This window comes from Zonotrichia albicollis, chromosome 3 (assembly GCF_047830755.1).
Source record: "Zonotrichia albicollis isolate bZonAlb1 chromosome 3, bZonAlb1.hap1, whole genome shotgun sequence".
Lineage (NCBI taxonomy): Eukaryota > Metazoa > Chordata > Aves > Passeriformes > Passerellidae > Zonotrichia > Zonotrichia albicollis.
This window is the reverse complement of record NC_133821.1, coordinates 70,790,757-70,808,853: the sequence shown is the minus strand read 5'-3', so window position 1 is coordinate 70,808,853 and position 18,097 is coordinate 70,790,757. Positions and strand designations below refer to the sequence as shown.

The window sequence follows — 18,097 nt, the reverse complement described above, 5'->3', positions numbered from 1 at the left end:
GAGCTCTTTGTGGACTCCTAATTATACAAAAGCAGTCCTGTGACCTCAAGTACAACAGTGCAGACATTGATAAACTGCTATTCTCTAGAGCTAACCACACTGCCATTTCTTTTGTTAAAAAATAGCTTGTCAAATTAATGTCAGCTGATTTTAATTCCATAATATGTACAACATTAATAACTATTATGGCTCTTTTTATTTGTTGGATGACACAGTCAAATGCCTTCTTGTGCAAGATGCTAGTTCCTTACATGGACTTCTCTCATCTGCTCCACTCAATCTGTCTGCCTAGTCTCAAACCCACTGAAGTAATTGAAAAGAATCCTTTTAACTTCAGTAGGATTCAAAACAAGCCTTGAGCAAGTAATTGTCTGCAAATGGTTTATCATCTGATCCACAAAATTTGTTCAGTATTCAGCTTAATGGAGTATTTAATTTAAAGACCCCACACTATTAAGATGCAAAATAAGGAATATTTATTGTTAACTGACTTTCATCTGAAAAAAAAAAGCAAAATCAAGATTTAAAAAATGTTGTCTCTTCTGGTTGATAATGAAGCTTAAAAATCATTTCCTTCTCAGATCTATGCCAAAAATATAGTAAGCTTCATCAGAAAATCCAGAAATACCCATTGACATAAATCTTTTAATGTGGTATGATTTTCATGACTCTCTTCAATGATCTATTAAGGTGCATTGCCTAAAGAACTTATGTGCTAGAAAAAATCTGAAATATGATGCTTAGACACCTTCTGTTCCATTTCCCAAGGTTTCTGTATTAGGTTTCCTACCAACAGAAGCAAGTTTGCTCCATGTGCAGGGCACATCAGGCTGTAGATCCTGGTGCCCTGTGCTCCCAGGTGCATTCCAGGCCAGAAGTTCCCCTATAGGTTTGCCATCTGCTCTCTGCTAGCCACAAGTCTTTGATGAATGAAGCATTTGATGTAGATTTCATTCTTGCTGGCTAAAAATGTAGGAAGTTCTGTCTCAGAGTTCTACCCAGAGGCAGTTCTGGGTACCATTCTGAAGCACTTGCAAGGCTTAGCGGGGAGGCATGAGTTATGGGCACTGTGTGCCTCTGTGCTGGTTTCCAACCTCTGCCTGCATCCCACTTGTAGCAGTTATATCCAAATCAGTCCCTAAAATTGAAGAATGAGTCCTGATTTCAAATAACAGGACTTTGCTATATTTGATGCTATTCTTTCTCTCTGTCTGCTCTGTTTGATAAGTGTAATTGTTCCTTAGTGAAGCTGCTGCAAATCACAAAAGGCAGAAAGCTGTGTCTAAGCCTGACCATTAATGAAACCAGTTCATTGATTTCTGGTGGTACACAGCGTTCCTGAATGCAATTAATTTACATGAACAGTACAAGGGTGTTGTAGTGTGTTCTAAGTTTCTTAGTTTTGCTCCCCCATTTTATGTACTGTACCTTCTTTTGTTCTTTGTAAATGGTTCCTCTCTCCCCAGTTTTCCCGCCACTGCCTCCTTGACAGTTAAGTTGCTTAGTTACCGTGCTATTTTTAGTTGCTAATGTTACAGTTTGTATGACCGCTCCTCCCTCATCCCACCTTATAAGTAGATGTTATCTCCTCCCTGGGCACAGTCAATCACCCCCCACTCCTCCCAGGTTTCGAGAACCTTCTCCTCTCTGGGGGTTGTGGTTGGCTGTGGTCCCGGGGCCCCTCCTTTACTTTGTATTTATTGGTTTCCGGTGCATGTCAGTTATGTCCAGTACCTCCCTTTGAGTTACCCCATTGGATAGCTGGGCTCCCCTCCTCTCTCCTCCCCTTCCCTATAAAACCTTGTCACTCCCCTTGTTCGGGGCCATTTTGCTGGTTGGTGCCCCTCCTTGTTGGTGCCTCCGGATCACCTAATAAACCAACTGTTCACCCCCAGCAAGTGGTCACCTCCTTTGTCGTCTCGCGTGCGCAACTCCGAGCTCTTCCACCAGCCCAGCCTGAGGCCAAGACGCCGAGGGGGGCTGGCTTCCTATGCGCAGGGGCGTTGGCCTTCTCACCCCTCGAGCTAGCCGGATTTAGGGCCGCGTACGCCCTCGCGCAGTGTGGCGCCCAACGTGGGGCCTGAAGTGGACCACTGACCACTTGGACAGCTGACCACCGGACCCTGCGGTGTTGGACATTTTGTTCCTTTGGACGCCGCGCTACCCCAGGTAGTAGCAGGCCCTGTTTTAAGGGCAGCGCTCCCTGGGGATCGGGATCGAGACTCCTCGCACCCAGTGAGGACGACCCCAGAGACGAAGACCCCCACCTGATTTTTCTTTTGCTGTCGCCACCAGGCTGGTAAGATCGGGCCCCGCTCTGGGGACCTTTCCGACTTCCCCCCTGCCTTTTTAACCTTCCCCTAGGGGTACATGCCCTGCATTGGGGACCTACCCCCCACCCTCTTCCCCTGAGGCTCTTCCTCACCCCCGCGCCTTTTTTGTTTTATCTTCCCTGTGGGGTCGGTATCCCCAGACTTGGGGCCCGGACCCACCACCCAAATCCTTTTTCCCTTCGCTGACACCCCAGACTTGGGGACAGTGGGGGGAGCAGGGGCTGGTGGCGAGTAGCTTGTTGTTTTAGTTTTTGTTATTTTTCAGGCGGGTGGTTGTACCACCAGTGGATTTTCCCCCTTTCTAGTGACAGCAGTTCCTGCACTAGAAAGGTGCCATGGGTGCTGGCTTGGGAAAATCCCAAAAGGAGGTATATTATGTTGTTAAAGGTTTGCTGCTTGGGGGTGGTCAGAAGGCCCCCAAGCAAGAGTTAAAGTTTTTGGTTAAGTGGGTCTTTTCAAAGTTCCCCGAGGTTTCCCCGGAACTTGCCAAGCAGCCACGGTTTTGGGCAGCCGTGTTGGCCAAATTGGAAGAAGCTGTTAATTCCGGGGAGACGAAATTAGCAACCGTGGCATTCTGGGCGGGCAGAGTGCTTGCGGCACTCCGCTCGTCAGGGGAACCTAAGAAAAGGCCCGCAAGTTTTGGTTTATCCCCCCGTTCCCCTCGTTCTGTTGCCCTTACACCTCAATCCCTTCCCTCTCCCCTTAGGCAGGAGCCCTCGAGGGGGATTTTGAAGGCCGACAAGAGGCAGGGGGTCCATCCCTCCCCTGCTCCCCCTCGACCTGCTCAGCCTCCCCCTTCGAGGAGCCCTGGCCAGGTTCCTCTTCTTTCCTCACCCTCTACCCCAGTTCCCAAATCCCCAGTTGAGAAACCCAAGGTTGTTAGGTTTGTAGATGATCCGCAAAATGGCTCCCTGGGAGCCCAAGATGGCGGCGGCCACGTGGTCGTTCCCGCCAGGGCTCCTTCTTCTTCGGTTAACCCCTTCCTCCCTTGCCCCAACCCCTTCCTTCCTCCAGACCCAACCTCCTTTTCGGTTACCCCTCCCTCATATCCTCCCTCCGCCCCACCCATTCCTCCGTCCTCCGCCCCTCAATCAGCTCCTCCCCAAACTCCTCCCCCGGCTCAGCCCCCCATTCGCTCCTCCCCCGCTCCGCCTTTGTACTTCCCTCCGCCTCCGAGCGTCACCCAGGGGGCGGAGAGGGGTGGTTGGTCACGCCCACTCCCTCACCCTGCGTCATTGCCAGACCCCGCCTCAACCTCCTCCAGTTCTAGTTCCCACGCTCCTCCTTCCGGTTCCCACGCTTTGTGTTCCGGGGGGGGGGGGGTGGATGACCGGAAGCCAGAGCAGGCGCCCTTGTTGGAAGCCGCTCCGGTTACCTACCACCTGAGTGGGGAAGGGACCCCTCAGGCCCAGTGGGTGCCTTTAGCACAGGCCCGGATCAAGGAGCTGTGCAAGGCGCAGAAGGACTACTCCCGGGGGTCAGAGTACTTCCGGGGTATGCTCCGTAATGCCCTTGCACAGGGAGATCTGGTGCCGGCTGACCTGAGGGCCCTCTTCTCCAGCCTTGCAAGGCCCATGGAATTTAGGGTCTGGGTGGGGGAATGGAGGAGGGAGATATTGGAGGTTCTCCCAAATATGTGGGGGAATCCTGCAATGTCTCATGATGCAGACGGTCTGGTAATCACCCAGGAACACCTTTTGGGTGAGGGACAGTGGGCAGAGGGGGCAGCTCAGGCGAAAGCCTTATTCCCCTCCCAGCTTGTGGAGACCGCTCGGGCAGCTGAGCGGGCCTTCTTCAAGCTGGAGGTGGTGACCTCCCAATGGGAGGAGGATGAGGTCCGGCAAGGAGCGCAAGAGCCATACATGGCCTTTATCGAGCGCCTCTACCGATATGTAGAGGCGCAGGCGCTCGGGGATGATGACAGGGAGAGGTTGCTTCAGCGGATGGCATTCAGCAATGCCAACGCTGAGTGCCGCAAGGCTATAAGAACTCTCCCTCGAAGTCCCCGGCCCACGATAGAGGCCATGATTGAGGTCGTGGTGCGTCAGGTCTCCCTGGCATCACGGCCCAAGAGAACATCTGTGGCTCTTGCTGAATGCCCCGAGCCGGACTTCATGGAAGCTGCCCCTGTTGCCGGACCCCCAACACCTGGGTCCGGCAGAAGGTCATCAGCCACCCACCCCTGCCATCTTTGTGGCAAAGTCGGGCATTGGATGCCCCAGTGCCCGATGCGCCTTGATTATTTGGAGTACAGGCGGAAGCGAGAAAGGGAGGAAAACAAAGAAGCAAAAAACTAAGCAAGGAGCGCAGCCCCTCCCTGCGCGACGACAAAAGTACGGCGGGCTTTTCAACAACCTGCGGGGAGGGAGGAGACGGGAGAGGACCGCCGACCTACGTTTTGCCGGATTTGACATATCTTTCTGACGTGACCTTATCTACCTGTGGTGCTGTACCTGCAATTAACACCGTGTCCTCTGCTTCTCCATACAGGCTGCAGCTGACTAGGGACCTTTACATCCCTAACAGTAACATCCAGCTGGTGTCTGTCGACCTGCAACATCCGGGTCGCTGGAGGAAATTGGGACGTTGCAGGTGGACTGTTGTCGGAGACACCAAGCACACACCGCGAGACATCCACATCGTCCCTGGTCTGGTAACTACCGACCGGGACCGTTTCGCGGTAGGGCTGTACTGTGTCCGACCCCCACTTTTCCTCCCCAAGGGACAGGTCATTGCCCAGGCCATTGCTGTGCCAGAAGAAGATCACCGGACGATTTCGTCGGAGAAGACATCGCCTCCGACCGTGGCCTGGGCACAACTAGTGGGGAGGGAAAAGCCCCGCCTGACCTGTCAACTTTCGTTGGGCGGGGACAAGAAGATAGTGAGGGGTCTTTTGGACACAGGTGCAGATGTGACGATCATTCCCTCTCGGGAGTGGCCGTCACACTGGGGCTTGCAAAGCGCTGCGGGCACGATCTCTGGTGTTGGGGGCCTTCAATTGGCAAACCAATCCAAGAGCATTGTACAAATTAAGGGGCCCGACGGGCAATTGGCCTCGATACGCCCGTTCGTTTTAGATTATACAGAGCCTCTCTGGGGAAGAGACCTACTGGCCCAGTGGGGAGCCAAAATTGACCTCCCGAAGGCTCCCCAGGTTTTTCGGGCAGTGGCCACTGAGGAGCGCCGGACCTGGAAGCTGAATTGGCTTTCTGATGAACCAGTACAGGTCAAGCAGTGGCCACTCAATAAGCAAAAATTAAAGGCGCTCAACGAGCTCGTTCAGGAGCAGCTACTGAAAGGCAACCTGGAGGAGACCATGTCACCTTGGAACTCCCCAGTGTTTGTCATCAAGAAGCCCAACAAGGACAAGTGGCGACTCCTGACCGACCTCCGCAAAATTAATGAATTAATAGTTGAAATGAGTCCTCTTCAGCCAGGGATGCCCTCCCCAGCAATGCTCCCCCAAAATTGGAATTTGGCTGTTATTGACATAAAAGATTGCTTTTTCCAAATTCCCCTTCACCCGGACGATGCTCCGCGCTTTGCGTTCACAGTTCCATCCGTGAACTGTGAGTCCCCAGCCAAGCGCTATCATTGGCGGGTGCTTCCACAGGGCATGAAGAACAGCCCTGTGATCTGCCAATGGTATGTCGCTTCGCTGCTGTCACCCATCCGTACAGCCCTCGGGGATGCCGTCATTGTTCACCATTATATGGACGACATCCTCGTGTGTGCGCCCGACCACAGTCTGCTTGCCCATGCGCTTGACCTGACAACCAATGCGTTGGTTGCTGCAGGGTTCGAGCTCCAGCAGGACAAAATTCAGCGGATGCCACCTTGGAAGTACCTGGGCCTTGAAATTACCAAGCGGACCATTGTTCCGCAAAAATTGGCTATTAGGACAAAAGTCCAGACCCTAGCAGACGTCCATCAACTGTGTGGGTCTTTGAATTGGGTGAGACCCTGGCTAGGCATTTCAACCGAAGACCTAGCCCCCCTTTTCAATTTGTTGAAAGGGGGAGAGGGGCTCAGTTCCCCTAGGGCTCTCACCCCAGAGGCGGAGGTGGCCTTGGAGAGGGTACAAAAAGCTATTTCGACCAGGCAGGCCCATCGTTACCATCCGGGTCTGCCATTCAAATTTATAGTACTGGGAAAATTGCCACACCTTCATGGCATCATCCATCAGTGGGACGACAGTCCAAAGGACCAAGGCTCAGGAGAGAAGCTCTTAATCATAGAGTGGGTCTTCCTGAGCCACCATCGGTCCAAAAGAATGACACGGCCACAGGAGTTGGTAGCCGAACTGATCCTCAAGGCGAGATCGAGGATCAGGGAGCTTGCAGGGTGTGATTTCTCATGCATCCATATTCCAATCGAATTGGAATCGGGCCAATTAAAATTAAAGACCTTTGAGGAACTGCTGCAAACTAATGAATATCTTCAGTTTGCACTTGACAGCTACACTGGGCGCATCGCAGTAGATCGGCCGGCCCACAAATTATTTAATTCGGAGTTTAAATTATCACTAAAGAAGGTTCAGAGCAGGGAGCCGCTGGATGCTTTGACAGTTTTTACGGACGCGTCTGGAGCATCCCATAAGTCAGTAATGACTTGGAAGGATCCTCAAACTCAGCAGTGGGAGACCGATGTTGCTGTTGTGGAGGGCTCTCCACAGGTTGCTGAGTTGGACGCTGTCGTCAGGGCATTCCAGAGATTCCCTGGACCTTTCAATTTGGTCACAGATTCTGCGTATGTTGCAGGTGTAGTGTCCCGAGCTGAGTCAGCAGTTCTTCAAGAGGTCACGAACAAAAGATTATTTGAATTGTTGAATAGGCTCGTCGAATTGGTCTCCCACCGCGAGCATCCATTTTATGTCATGCATGTGAGATCACACACAGACCTGCCTGGGTTCATTGCGGAAGGCAACCGTCGTGCCGATTCTTTGGCTGCGGCTGCTGTTTCGCAGGCCCCTCTCCCAGATGTGTTCGGTCAAGCTAAGATCAGCCACCAACTGTTCCATCAAAATGCGCCTGGCCTGGTTCGTCAATTCAATCTGACGCAAGAGCAGGCCAAGGCGATTGTGGCCACATGTCCCCAATGCCAGCATGACCAAATGCCTACCGTGGCCTCGGGGGTTAACCCCCGAGGGCTGGCAAGCTGTGAGGTGTGGCAGATGGACGTAACACACATCCCATCTTTCGGTCGATTGTGTTACGTCCATGTCTCAGTCGATACCTTCTCCGGGGCTATCTACGCTTCTGCCCACACAGGTGAAAAGGCAGCGGATGTTCAGAAGCATCTGCTTCAAGCATTCGCTGTCTTGGGCATCCCTAGGGTCCTAAAAACAGACAACGGCCCTGCGTACACCTCCAAGGAACTGCGGAGCTTCCTGCAACAATGGGGAATAGTGCATAAAACCGGCATCCCTTATTCCCCGACAGGCCAAGCCATGGTGGAAAGGGCCCACCAGAGCCTCAAAAAGATCCTGTCCCGACAACAACCGGCAATGAAGGTGGAGACCCCCCACGTCCGGCTGTCAAGAGCTCTTTACACCCTCAATTTTCTAAATTGCTCTTTTGACAGCCAAAATCCTCCAGTGGTCCGGCATTTCGGCAGTCACCAGCAGCTGCAGCCCAAAGCCAGGCCGCCGGTTCTTGTAAAGGATCCGGAGACCTGGCGGACGGAGGGCCCCTTTGACTTGGTGACTTGGGGGAGGGGATACGCTTGCGTGTCCACTCCCTCAGGCCCCAAGTGGGTCCCATCTAAGTGGGTCAGGCCCTTCGTCCCGAAGCAGAGGACCAAGACAGAAGCAGTACCGCAGGTCCGGCAAGCGTGTTGGCGTCGGCGGAGGAAGCAACACCACCAACCGTCTTCCTTCTCTCCTGAGCTTCCCCCTGTTTCGGAAGAACCCTCTCCTCCAGCTTCTCCTCCACCCCTTGACCTCTTACACCATCTCTCCTCCTATTCCCCCCCAGCTCCAACCGTTACCCCTCGTATGTTTTATTTAAATTGGTTGTTTGGAGAGGAACCATTTCTGTGATTTCCATATACTTTTACCGCTCTCTTTTCATTTCAGTTGCATCTCCCCAAATGGCCCCCGCTTTGACAACGCTGGCTCCCAACCCTTGTCTGATGATGATGATGCTAACGACCTGCGGACTCCTTCTGCCACCTACGGAGCCGTGGGTCATTCCCCAGCCAAAAGTCAACGTCTGGCGTGCCTTGGCTCAATCGCTAGGACAGGACAGCATCTGCCTGGACACCAGCGCTGCAGAGGACCCGATGTCGTCCTGCCTTGTGGGGATCCCTTTCTCTCCAGGAGAGTTCCCCCCTGCCTTTCAGTCTACCTTTTCCCCTATTTTGGCCCGGAGCCTTACTTTCCTACCTGGTTTTGAACCCAGTAACGCCTGGAGAGACGGAGTGGCGAGGCTAGATCCTGCGCCCTCCGAGCCCACAGAATTACATCTACTCGGTTCCGCCAATTCTACTATTTGTTTTCAGTTTGATTATACTCTTACCCCCATCGAGAAGGGCACTGAGGTGGTCTTGCAAGCAAAGAAAGAATATCAAGCGGACCGGTGGTGTCGGGCCGTTTTGAAGATCGTCGGCCCTACCACCACCAAGCGGACCCCTTATGCCCTTCCAAGGGGAGTGTTTTTGATTTGTGGCGACCGAGCGTGGGCAGGCATCCCCTCTGGTCTGGTCGGAGGGCCGTGTACCTTTGGCCGGCTGACGCTGTTTACCCCCAACGTCACCCAAATTATTAATTGGAAAAAGACCAACATCACATCCGAATTGGCCAGATCCAAAAGAGATCTTAAAGATCTCACTGAGGACTGTGATGATGAAATTACTCATTGGTCCCATTCAAAGTCGGTTGCCTTTACCATCCTGTTGCCTTGGGTATCGGTAGCCAAATCTCTAGGTGAATTGGGCCGCCTAGAGTGTTGGGTGGCTAAACAAGCCAATCTTACTTCAGCTGCGCTATACGACCTCCTTACAGATGAGGAAATAACAAGGCAGGCGACACTCCAGAACAGGGCAGCAATAGACTTTCTATTGCTGCTCCATCACCATCACTGTGAGGAGTTTGAGGGCCTCTGCTGCATGAACCTGTCCTCCAGAGCCGAGGACGCCAGACACTCAATAAAGAGACTCCATGACCTCATACATCAGGTCAAGCAAGAAACATCGGACTGGCTGGGGGACATCTTCAAGGGTTGGGGCCTCAGCGGGTGGGCCAGTTCAGTTTTAGAATCAGTTTCCAAGATTGTTTTGAGTTTGATTGTATTTTTAGTTCTGTTTATGTTGATCCGCGGTTTGGTCCAAAAATTAATAGCAAGAGCCACAACTATAGCTGCCAATCATGCCACAATTTCCCAAGAGGAACCTTTCGAGCTGGAGGACCTCTCCTCAGAGGCCGAAGGAGCTGCGGACGAGGAGGGGTCAACCGAGCCGCCCCAAGAACATCTGTGGGCTGGCGACCTCCAGCTCGAAGAAGGCGAAGATTGGCAGGACCGGCCGCGGACATCTTCTTTTTGAGTTATACGGACATTCCTGTTTTTCTTTATTTTATTTGTTAAGAAACGGGGAGATGTTGTAGTGTGTTCTAAGTTTCTTAGTTTTGCTCCCCCATTTTATGTACTGTACCTTCTTTTGTTCTTTGTAAATGGTTCCTCTCTCCCCAGTTTTCCCGCCACTGCCTCCTTGACAGTTAAGTTGCTTAGTTACCGTGCTATTTTTAGTTGCTAATGTTACAGTTTGTATGACCGCTCCTCCCTCATCCCACCTTATAAGTAGATGTTATCTCCTCCCTGGGCACAGTCAATCACCCCCCACTCCTCCCAGGTTTCGAGAACCTTCTCCTCTCTGGGGGTTGTGGTTGGCTGTGGTCCCGGGGCCCCTCCTTTACTTTGTATTTATTGGTTTCCGGTGCATGTCAGTTATGTCCAGTACCTCCCTTTGAGTTACCCCATTGGATAGCTGGGCTCCCCTCCTCTCTCCTCCCCTTCCCTATAAAACCTTGTCACTCCCCTTGTTCGGGGCCATTTTGCTGGTTGGTGCCCCTCCTTGTTGGTGCCTCCGGATCACCTAATAAACCAACTGTTCACCCCCAGCAAGTGGTCACCTCCTTTGTCGTCTCGCGTGCGCAACTCCGAGCTCTTCCACCAGCCCAGCCTGAGGCCAAGACGCCGAGGGGGGCTGGCTTCCTATGCGCAGGGGCGTTGGCCTTCTCACCCCTCGAGCTAGCCGGATTTAGGGCCGCGTACGCCCTCGCGCAGGGATTTTGTTCTTTAATTTTATTCTGTTGTTTTATGGAAAGCTAACGTGATAAAATAGATGAGACTAGTTCTAGCTCAAGGAAGAATACTTTAATTTCTGCGTATTTTACTTTACAGGTCATCCACACCGACATGATGTAGGTTTTAATAAATGGAAGAAGCTAGGGTCCATTTAAAATGCTTTGTCAGTTCCCACATCTAAAATAGCTGCTCAATTTAAAACTAGCTGCCTCCCTCTGTTAGGATATAGGAGTTAATAACACTCACCAAGGCTCATGTTCTAGCCATATTGAACAGGAAAGAATGAAATAGTTCATTTCACTGGAGCTCACATACTCAACCAGGGCTGCTCCTGGGAATTGGTTTCCATCTGAGTGCAGCAACATGAGAGTGATAATTAAGATGTAGCACAGATCCACTTAAGCAGAGTATCTATTCAGATAGTGTTACTACCACAACTGTTGTTTCACCATGTGTGAGCACTAATCTTCAGTCTAGGCTGTCCAGTAAAGTTTTGCATTTGCCCAAAATAATAAGAATTTGCTAAACAAAGGATGATTTAATTTTTTCCCCTGATTTAAATTTTTTTTTTAAATCTTCATTTTTGCTATATTAAGCCTTTACAGATTCTAGTTAAACAATCTCCTTCTTAGGAGATTTGGCACAATTACAGGTTTTAGAACAATAAAGCTTTGGCTAAAATGGCAACAGTGCAACGTTTATATCATTATAGTAAATTAAGGCAGCTGATTTTGGTGTTAAAAGCAGGACAGAGAACTCTGTAAATTGGAAGTAAAAAAGAGACTTTATAACCTTTGAAAGAGGGGGCAGACAATTCAGGAGAAGTGCAAGGATGTCATGAGGCTATTAATGAAGAGAATTGTAAGGGTCTAAGCCCAACTAAAACTTAATCTGGACACTGCTGTGTAGATAAAGTGCTAGGAGATAAGGTTCAGTGCTGGAACCAGCAGTGCTAACAGCTGGGCTCAGTGATCTTGAAGGTCATTTCCAACCTAAACAATTTTATGAATCTATGATTTCACTGCAATTGAGGATGAAGGACACTCGCTTGTGTGAGATTTGTTTTTATTTTGTCAATGTTCTTCCCATGAACACATCTAAGGAAACTACAGCAAATTCATGCTGCTGTGAGGTGTTGCCCACTTCACTGCACAGGGAATGCAGCTGCCTTGTAAGTTCCTGAACTTACTTCTATTCTGTGAACAGAATTGCTCTGCAGTGCTCCCTCCAAGCAGGCACTGACAGCTGTCTCATTAAAATGGGAGGGGTTTTTTCTGCCGCTTCACCTGGGGATGCCCACACAATCCCTGTAGGCTCTGGGGTCTGATGGATGCCTTTTTTCTCATCTGCTCAGTACCATCATGGCTGGCATGGGAACCTTCCTGCTGGGAGCCCTGCTCCAAACTGTGCAGGTCCACCTGCAGGCACAGGTGAACTGCTCCTGTGGGGGCAGAACCTGCATGAAAAATACCTCACCAAAAGCAGCCTTTGTGAAAACCTCCTTGGGCCTGAAAAAGAGGGATGAAATAATTTTCCTGCATCTCTTCCCTGTGGAAGTCCCCAGCATGATCCCAGACCAACAGAGATTTCAGAAAAGCATTGCAGCAAATGCAGCTGCTTTCTACTTTCCCTCCATAGTCATAAATCCCAGGCTGCAAACTCACCTGGACAGCTTTCAGTGCAATAAATATTTTACTTGGGGAATTCATGTAGGGAATTCTTCTTTTCTTGACGTATTTATTTCACGACAGACTAAAATAATTCTGTAGAAAATTCCAATTTTTTTTTCTTTCTTCAGGCATTTCTTCAGAGATTTGAAGTCTAACAAGTTTCATTTCATTGAGCAATTTTTCAGCTAAGGTGGGCAAAGAGTGGAAAGCAAAAAAAAAGTGAACTATGCTGACTTATAATGTTTCTACCAGACAATTTCAAATAGAATTTAGAAGATAATGCTGATTCTTGAGTTTTCTGACAGATAAAGTGAGTGAACTAATGAAAAAGGCATAGGAAAACAAATATATGCCCAAAAGAAAGAGGGACTGTAAGGGAGATGGAAGGTTCATAAAACAGATGGAATTGTCTTTTATGTTGATGGTTTTCAAAAGTTTTTCTTACTACTAATGGAGTGCAAAATTCTTCACTAAACAACTTAAGCATGAAAAATTATTATAAAAATAACACCTACATGTTTATATAGCAAAACCTCTATTTTATTATTGATAAAGAATACAATGTACTTGTGGCAAAAAGACGTTTGACAGCTTCTCTCTCTCTTAAATATATTGCAGAATCGCAAATTTCTCAACTCCCAATACTATATTTGTTCAAAAATTTATTTATCCTAAGATTTTTTCCTATTTAATCAATATTCATTTGCCCATGAGCTTCAACATGAGAAGATGAGATGTGACAGTGTTCACAAGGGTCTCAGGTTGAGGGAAGAGATGAGGATTTCACTCCATGTTTCAGAAGGCTTGATTTATTTTTTTATTATATATATTACATTAAAACTATACTAAAAGAATAGAAGAAAGGATTTCATCAGAAGGATAGCTAAGAATAGAATAGGAAAGAATGATAACAAAGGCTCTGTCTTGGACTCTCTGTCTGAGCCATCTGGGCTGTGATTGGCCATTAATTAGAAACATCCAACATGAACCAATCACCAATCCACCTGTTGCATTCCACAGCAGCAGATAATCAATGTTTGCATTTTGTTCCTGAGGCCTCTCAGCTTCTCAGGAGGAAAAATCCTAAGGAAAGGATTTTTCACAAAAGATGTCTACAACAATGAGATCCTAGGAAGAGCACGTGAAAGCATTGAGCATATCAAGTTAAATAGTCAGGTAAATTTCTGTTAGGTGGGAGGATAAAATCTATTGGCATTGCACAGTCATCTCTGCAAGCCTTATGTGTGTCTTCTACCTCCTGTTTTTCTCAGGATGATCACAGGGCTTTAATTCTCAGTGGGAGACTGCCATCTCAAAAATCAAATCACAAGTACCACACAGTCTAAGAGAAATTGTCAGCAGTGTCGTTACTCAAAATGAACCACTTTAGGACATTTAAGAGAGTCCCCATTTGGGATTAACAGCTTTGGATTCTAGTGCTTATCTGTGACGAAATAAATTGCAGTTTGAAAATGAAAGTGGCAGAGGAGCCTTGGCAGAGGCAGGGGAGTTAGAGCAGTACCCATGCACAGCTCAGACAGAAGGCAGCAGCAGTGCCAGGGGCAGTATGAAGAGAGTAGGCAGAGGAGATGTAAAACCAGCCATGAAGAACTCCATATATTTTTAAAACTTGGATGAAAAAAAATCTTTTTTTCTTAGAAAAAAATGTCTTTGGAAAAAAGGTTATTAGGCATGGGAAATAGTTACTGAAGCAGCTCCAGCTAGAGGGGAAAAGCACTAAGAGGGAAAGAGCATTCCTCCTGTCCTGTTCAGTCCAACACTTCCCTGGGCACCAAGGTTTACCAGTGGAGTCCCATCTCCTCACCATTTGATATTTTAACCTATATTTTTACCACTGAGTTTAGCAATAATTTTGATTTTTTTTTTCCAGTGACAGCACAGTCGCACCTTTTTTTAAGCCTTCAGAAAAATGAGGAATAAAAATTCCAGTAATGAAACTGAACTTATCACTTAATAAGTGTTTTTGCCCTTCTTAATTTATGGCAGTTACCATTAAGGACTTTTTAATAGCCACTATTATCTTTATGTACACAGTTAATGTTATTAGCTACAGACAATCACTTTGCAGGCAAAAATAAGCAACGAATAAATGATGGCATTTTCATTACAAGCACTGTATTGTTTTGGAGATTATAAAGTGTGGATCCTGATGGATTTTTTTCTAAAAGAATTTCACCTTTTTTTGCCTTTCCCATTCCTGCAAACCGTTCTGTCTCTGTAGATTATCTAGGAGCCAGAAGCATACTGTTGAATACATTGCTTTCCTTAACAAGGAAAGCAGGCTGCTTTGATATTTTTTTTACTAGCTTTAGAAAGAAAAAGCAGAAAAAACTTTTCCACTATATTCCATCTACAATACGATTTTCATGCCTTTACTCATAGAGGAGATGGCTACACAGACAGTTTGGTGCTCTTCTGCAGGTATCCTGCTCTGCCAGAGATCCGTGGCTTGTAGCATGTGCCAAAGGGAACAACGAGGAGAGGATTCTCCACCTCCCTCTGAGACCTGTGCATGCCTACAGGTGGGAAGGGGTGAGTCAGCAGTAAGGAAGCATCAAGGAGGAGCCCAGGAGCAGTGCCTCTGGCACATGGTGCCATCCTGTCACTCATTTCACCTGATTTCCCATGGGAGCATTTTCTTATGATTTTCCTCTGTTGAAAGTTATGTATAAATTAACCTAAAAATGGGTGACATGATAACTGAAGAAAATGGGTCTTGTAATAAATGCTGGATTTAAATGATTTCATGTCTCTAAAGAGCTTAGCTTGAGTCAGCAACACCAGCTGAGATACAAGTCACAAGAAGCAATGAGAATTCTAAAATGGATCATTTGGTATAGTCAAGGGCGTAGGCTGAGTGTAGATATTACCCTCCTCCCATTCCTTGGCTCACCCTTTGTTAGAATATCTGGTGTCTAGTTTGGAGAGGCTTGACTAAGTATGATGAAGAATGAAAAATCAATATTAGAACAGCAGATACTATTTATTTCCTAGGGAACACTGAGCATAAGCTCTTGGAGAACATTACCATTCTGCTGCAGACTGCTCAAGCATACTTTTCATTTTATTTTGTAATATTTGCAGGCTTAAATTAATGTTTGACATCTTTGTCTCTTGGCACATATATGAGAAACAGATCGCCTATCTGAATGAGGTCAGTTGGTTCTTCCACTCAAATATGTAAAATATAGAAGAACTGCAGATGCAGAGCAGAGAGAATAGCTATAAATCAGTGTGAACTCACTAGCACAGTGCCCTTACATTAACTGATAAAAATTATCTTCACTCAGCAGATGTCACTCCTTGGCCCCATTTAATATTTTCCCAGTCTGCCAGTACTCCAGCTTCCATGCTGGGGAAAGCTCTGCTGGTTGCTACTTTTCCATGCTGGCTATTCTGTGCAGAAGAACATAGACTCAAATGGAGGCAAGTACGCTGTACTTGTTACCACACACATTTGCCTGATTAAATGGGTTACTGAAATGGCTACAAGCACAGACTCTTTGCACTTGTTTCGACTGCAAGAGCTTTTTTGCCCTTGCACATTGGAGGCCTACAGCAATCCCACGTGCTCAGCCAGAGGAGCTGTACTGAAGTGCAGCTCAGGAAGGCTGCTGATATCCTCAGAGTTCTGATCCCTGTCCAGTGCTCCCATGGAGACTTGCCAATCTGGTGACCCAACTGGGCAGTCTTATTAAAGTCAGAAGAAAGAAGACTGGACCAGGCACAATTAGAATCCAAATAAAGCTCGAATAAAACCATTGAGGACAGTATAGTCTATAAACAAATATTTAGATGGAAAGTAACAATCTGCATTGTGTGATTCTACTATAAAAGAGGACTGAGATGTGACAGTGACTCTAGTGGGTTAAGGAAACACCATTAGATGCTATGGAAAATGTGTTGCCACAGGATCATGAGCCTCAATTCCTGACATGACACTTACTAGGCTAAATGTACTGATCTCAGTCCATAACCCCAGTTAAAACTTCACCACAGAACAAAGCTTGTGGGCATCTAGGGCAGCATAAATATTGTGATTGCTTCAATGTAAACTTTCTAACGCTGTAGTTCTTGACACCTCTAGAGTAGCACCAGACAAGGGTGACAGCAACAGTGACAGGGCCCACAGCATCCTCTGTCCTTGATGACACTGTGCCTATTATAGATTCTCTGGTATGTGACGTGGCACAGTAGCCTGCATGCATATAGCTGCGGATCTATTTGAAGGAAATCGTGATCCTGTCACTGATACAACAGACAAGGAGAATAAATTTTGCAAATAATTTGTCCACCATTATTGTGGAGCCATGAAACAGCAATGAATTTTTTGCTGACCTAAAACCCTTATACTTTGCTTCAGCAATTCTCACAGTATTATTTAAGACAAGAAGGTATTTCCTTTATTTCAAGCATATAATATGGGGACCATATTTTCATTTTTAAATGAAAAGTTGTCATCCCTGAGACAAACATCTCCTTGTATTATCCCCTAAGAAAAATTCCTGACTAGATGGCCTATAAACCCCACTTAGGCTAGCTCTGTGCACAGCATTTTAGCTATGCATCCTTCTGGGCTAGCTGTATGTGTTATCAGCTAAACTGAAACCTTTGGCAACATGCCCATTTAAATCATGATGGCCAGTGCTCTACAGAAAAGTATGTGCAACTCAAAAGCAGCCCAAAATTAGGTGAGGAAATACCTGAACCTGCTTCTTCCAAAACATTTTACAGGATAAGTATGCTCACAGACACTGTTAAGTTAAAATCAGAAGCCAGAGCTACAAAAGAAACATATAGTCTAATGCCCTATCATTTTGATGTTGCTCTCAAAAAAATTACAGACCAAAATAACTTCTCATAGGTATGCTCATTTTGTGCTCCATTTCACTTCCCTCTTCACTCCGATTTGTTTTAATAATTATGCTTTGTTTTGACATTTTGAATAATTTCCATGACATTCAGCATATTATCTGATCCGTGTTACAAGCTGTCACTGAAAATGTGCTGTGCAGTGAAGTTGGAGCTGAGGTGACAAGCAAAATGAGCTTTTTTTTTACCTATAAACTTCAGTTTCACGAAAACCTAATCTCTCACTGCATAAAGCTCTTGACAACAGATTGCTGCAGTGAATATTTGGCAAATCTTTAAATTTTCCCATGGCCTGTAATGGTTACATAAGAATGTGTTAGTCAGACCCAGTTTTTACTTTCCACTAAATATCCAAGATCACCACTGGTTTTTCCTATCAGTTTTCAATTTGGAAATGTAAAGTGCAGAACAGTTTGCCCATCCTTTTCTCAAGTAATGAGCACCCAGGTGCCTTCCTGGGGTTTTAGCATTTACAGCGTATATACTTTTTCTCTCGAGATACCAGGCTTGATGGAAGGCTTGTTCAAGTGAATGAAGACTCACTACTTCCAGAGGGCTTTAGATCAGACTGTGGAAAAGTATTTGGGTAGCTATGAGACAGCTATCATGACAGCTCTTTGATCATGAATCTGTCAATTAAAGAGTTTTATTTTCATATTTGGCCAGCGCACATAATTGTTACAAGATGGTGTATTCACTTTTGCTGCTCTTTTGGGGTTGCTTGGAGGGATCTATTGTCCACACTGCATTGTGTGGATGTTGTACACAAAGAAATCCTGAAAGCCACCAGCACATGGGTTTTATTCCATGCCCTCCACCACTTTTATCTCAGGTACCTTCTTGAAAGATCAGTTTAAATTTGCAATGGTGAAGCTTAATAGAAAAAGAATATGGATGG

At 47.1% G+C, this 18,097-nt stretch overlaps 1 protein-coding gene across 1 annotated transcript; it reads left to right on the top strand.

Moving 5' to 3' along the window:
• The first annotated feature begins 1,407 nt into the window (after positions 1–1,407).
• Positions 1,408–10,610, top strand: LOC141728563 (uncharacterized). Its single transcript, XM_074537813.1, has 2 exons — positions 1,408–2,299; positions 8,410–10,610. The coding sequence occupies exon 2, from the start codon at positions 8,424–8,426 to the stop codon at positions 9,873–9,875; it is 1,452 nt and encodes a 483-aa protein (XP_074393914.1). The 5' UTR covers positions 1,408–2,299; positions 8,410–8,423; the 3' UTR covers positions 9,876–10,610.
• Positions 10,611–18,097: the final 7,487 nt, after the last annotated feature.

Excerpts from the sequence above, each read along its gene's own strand:
- LOC141728563 (XM_074537813.1), top strand. The coding sequence starts at position 8,424 with ATGGCCCCCGCTTTGACAACGCTGGCTCCCAACCCTTGTCTGATGATG.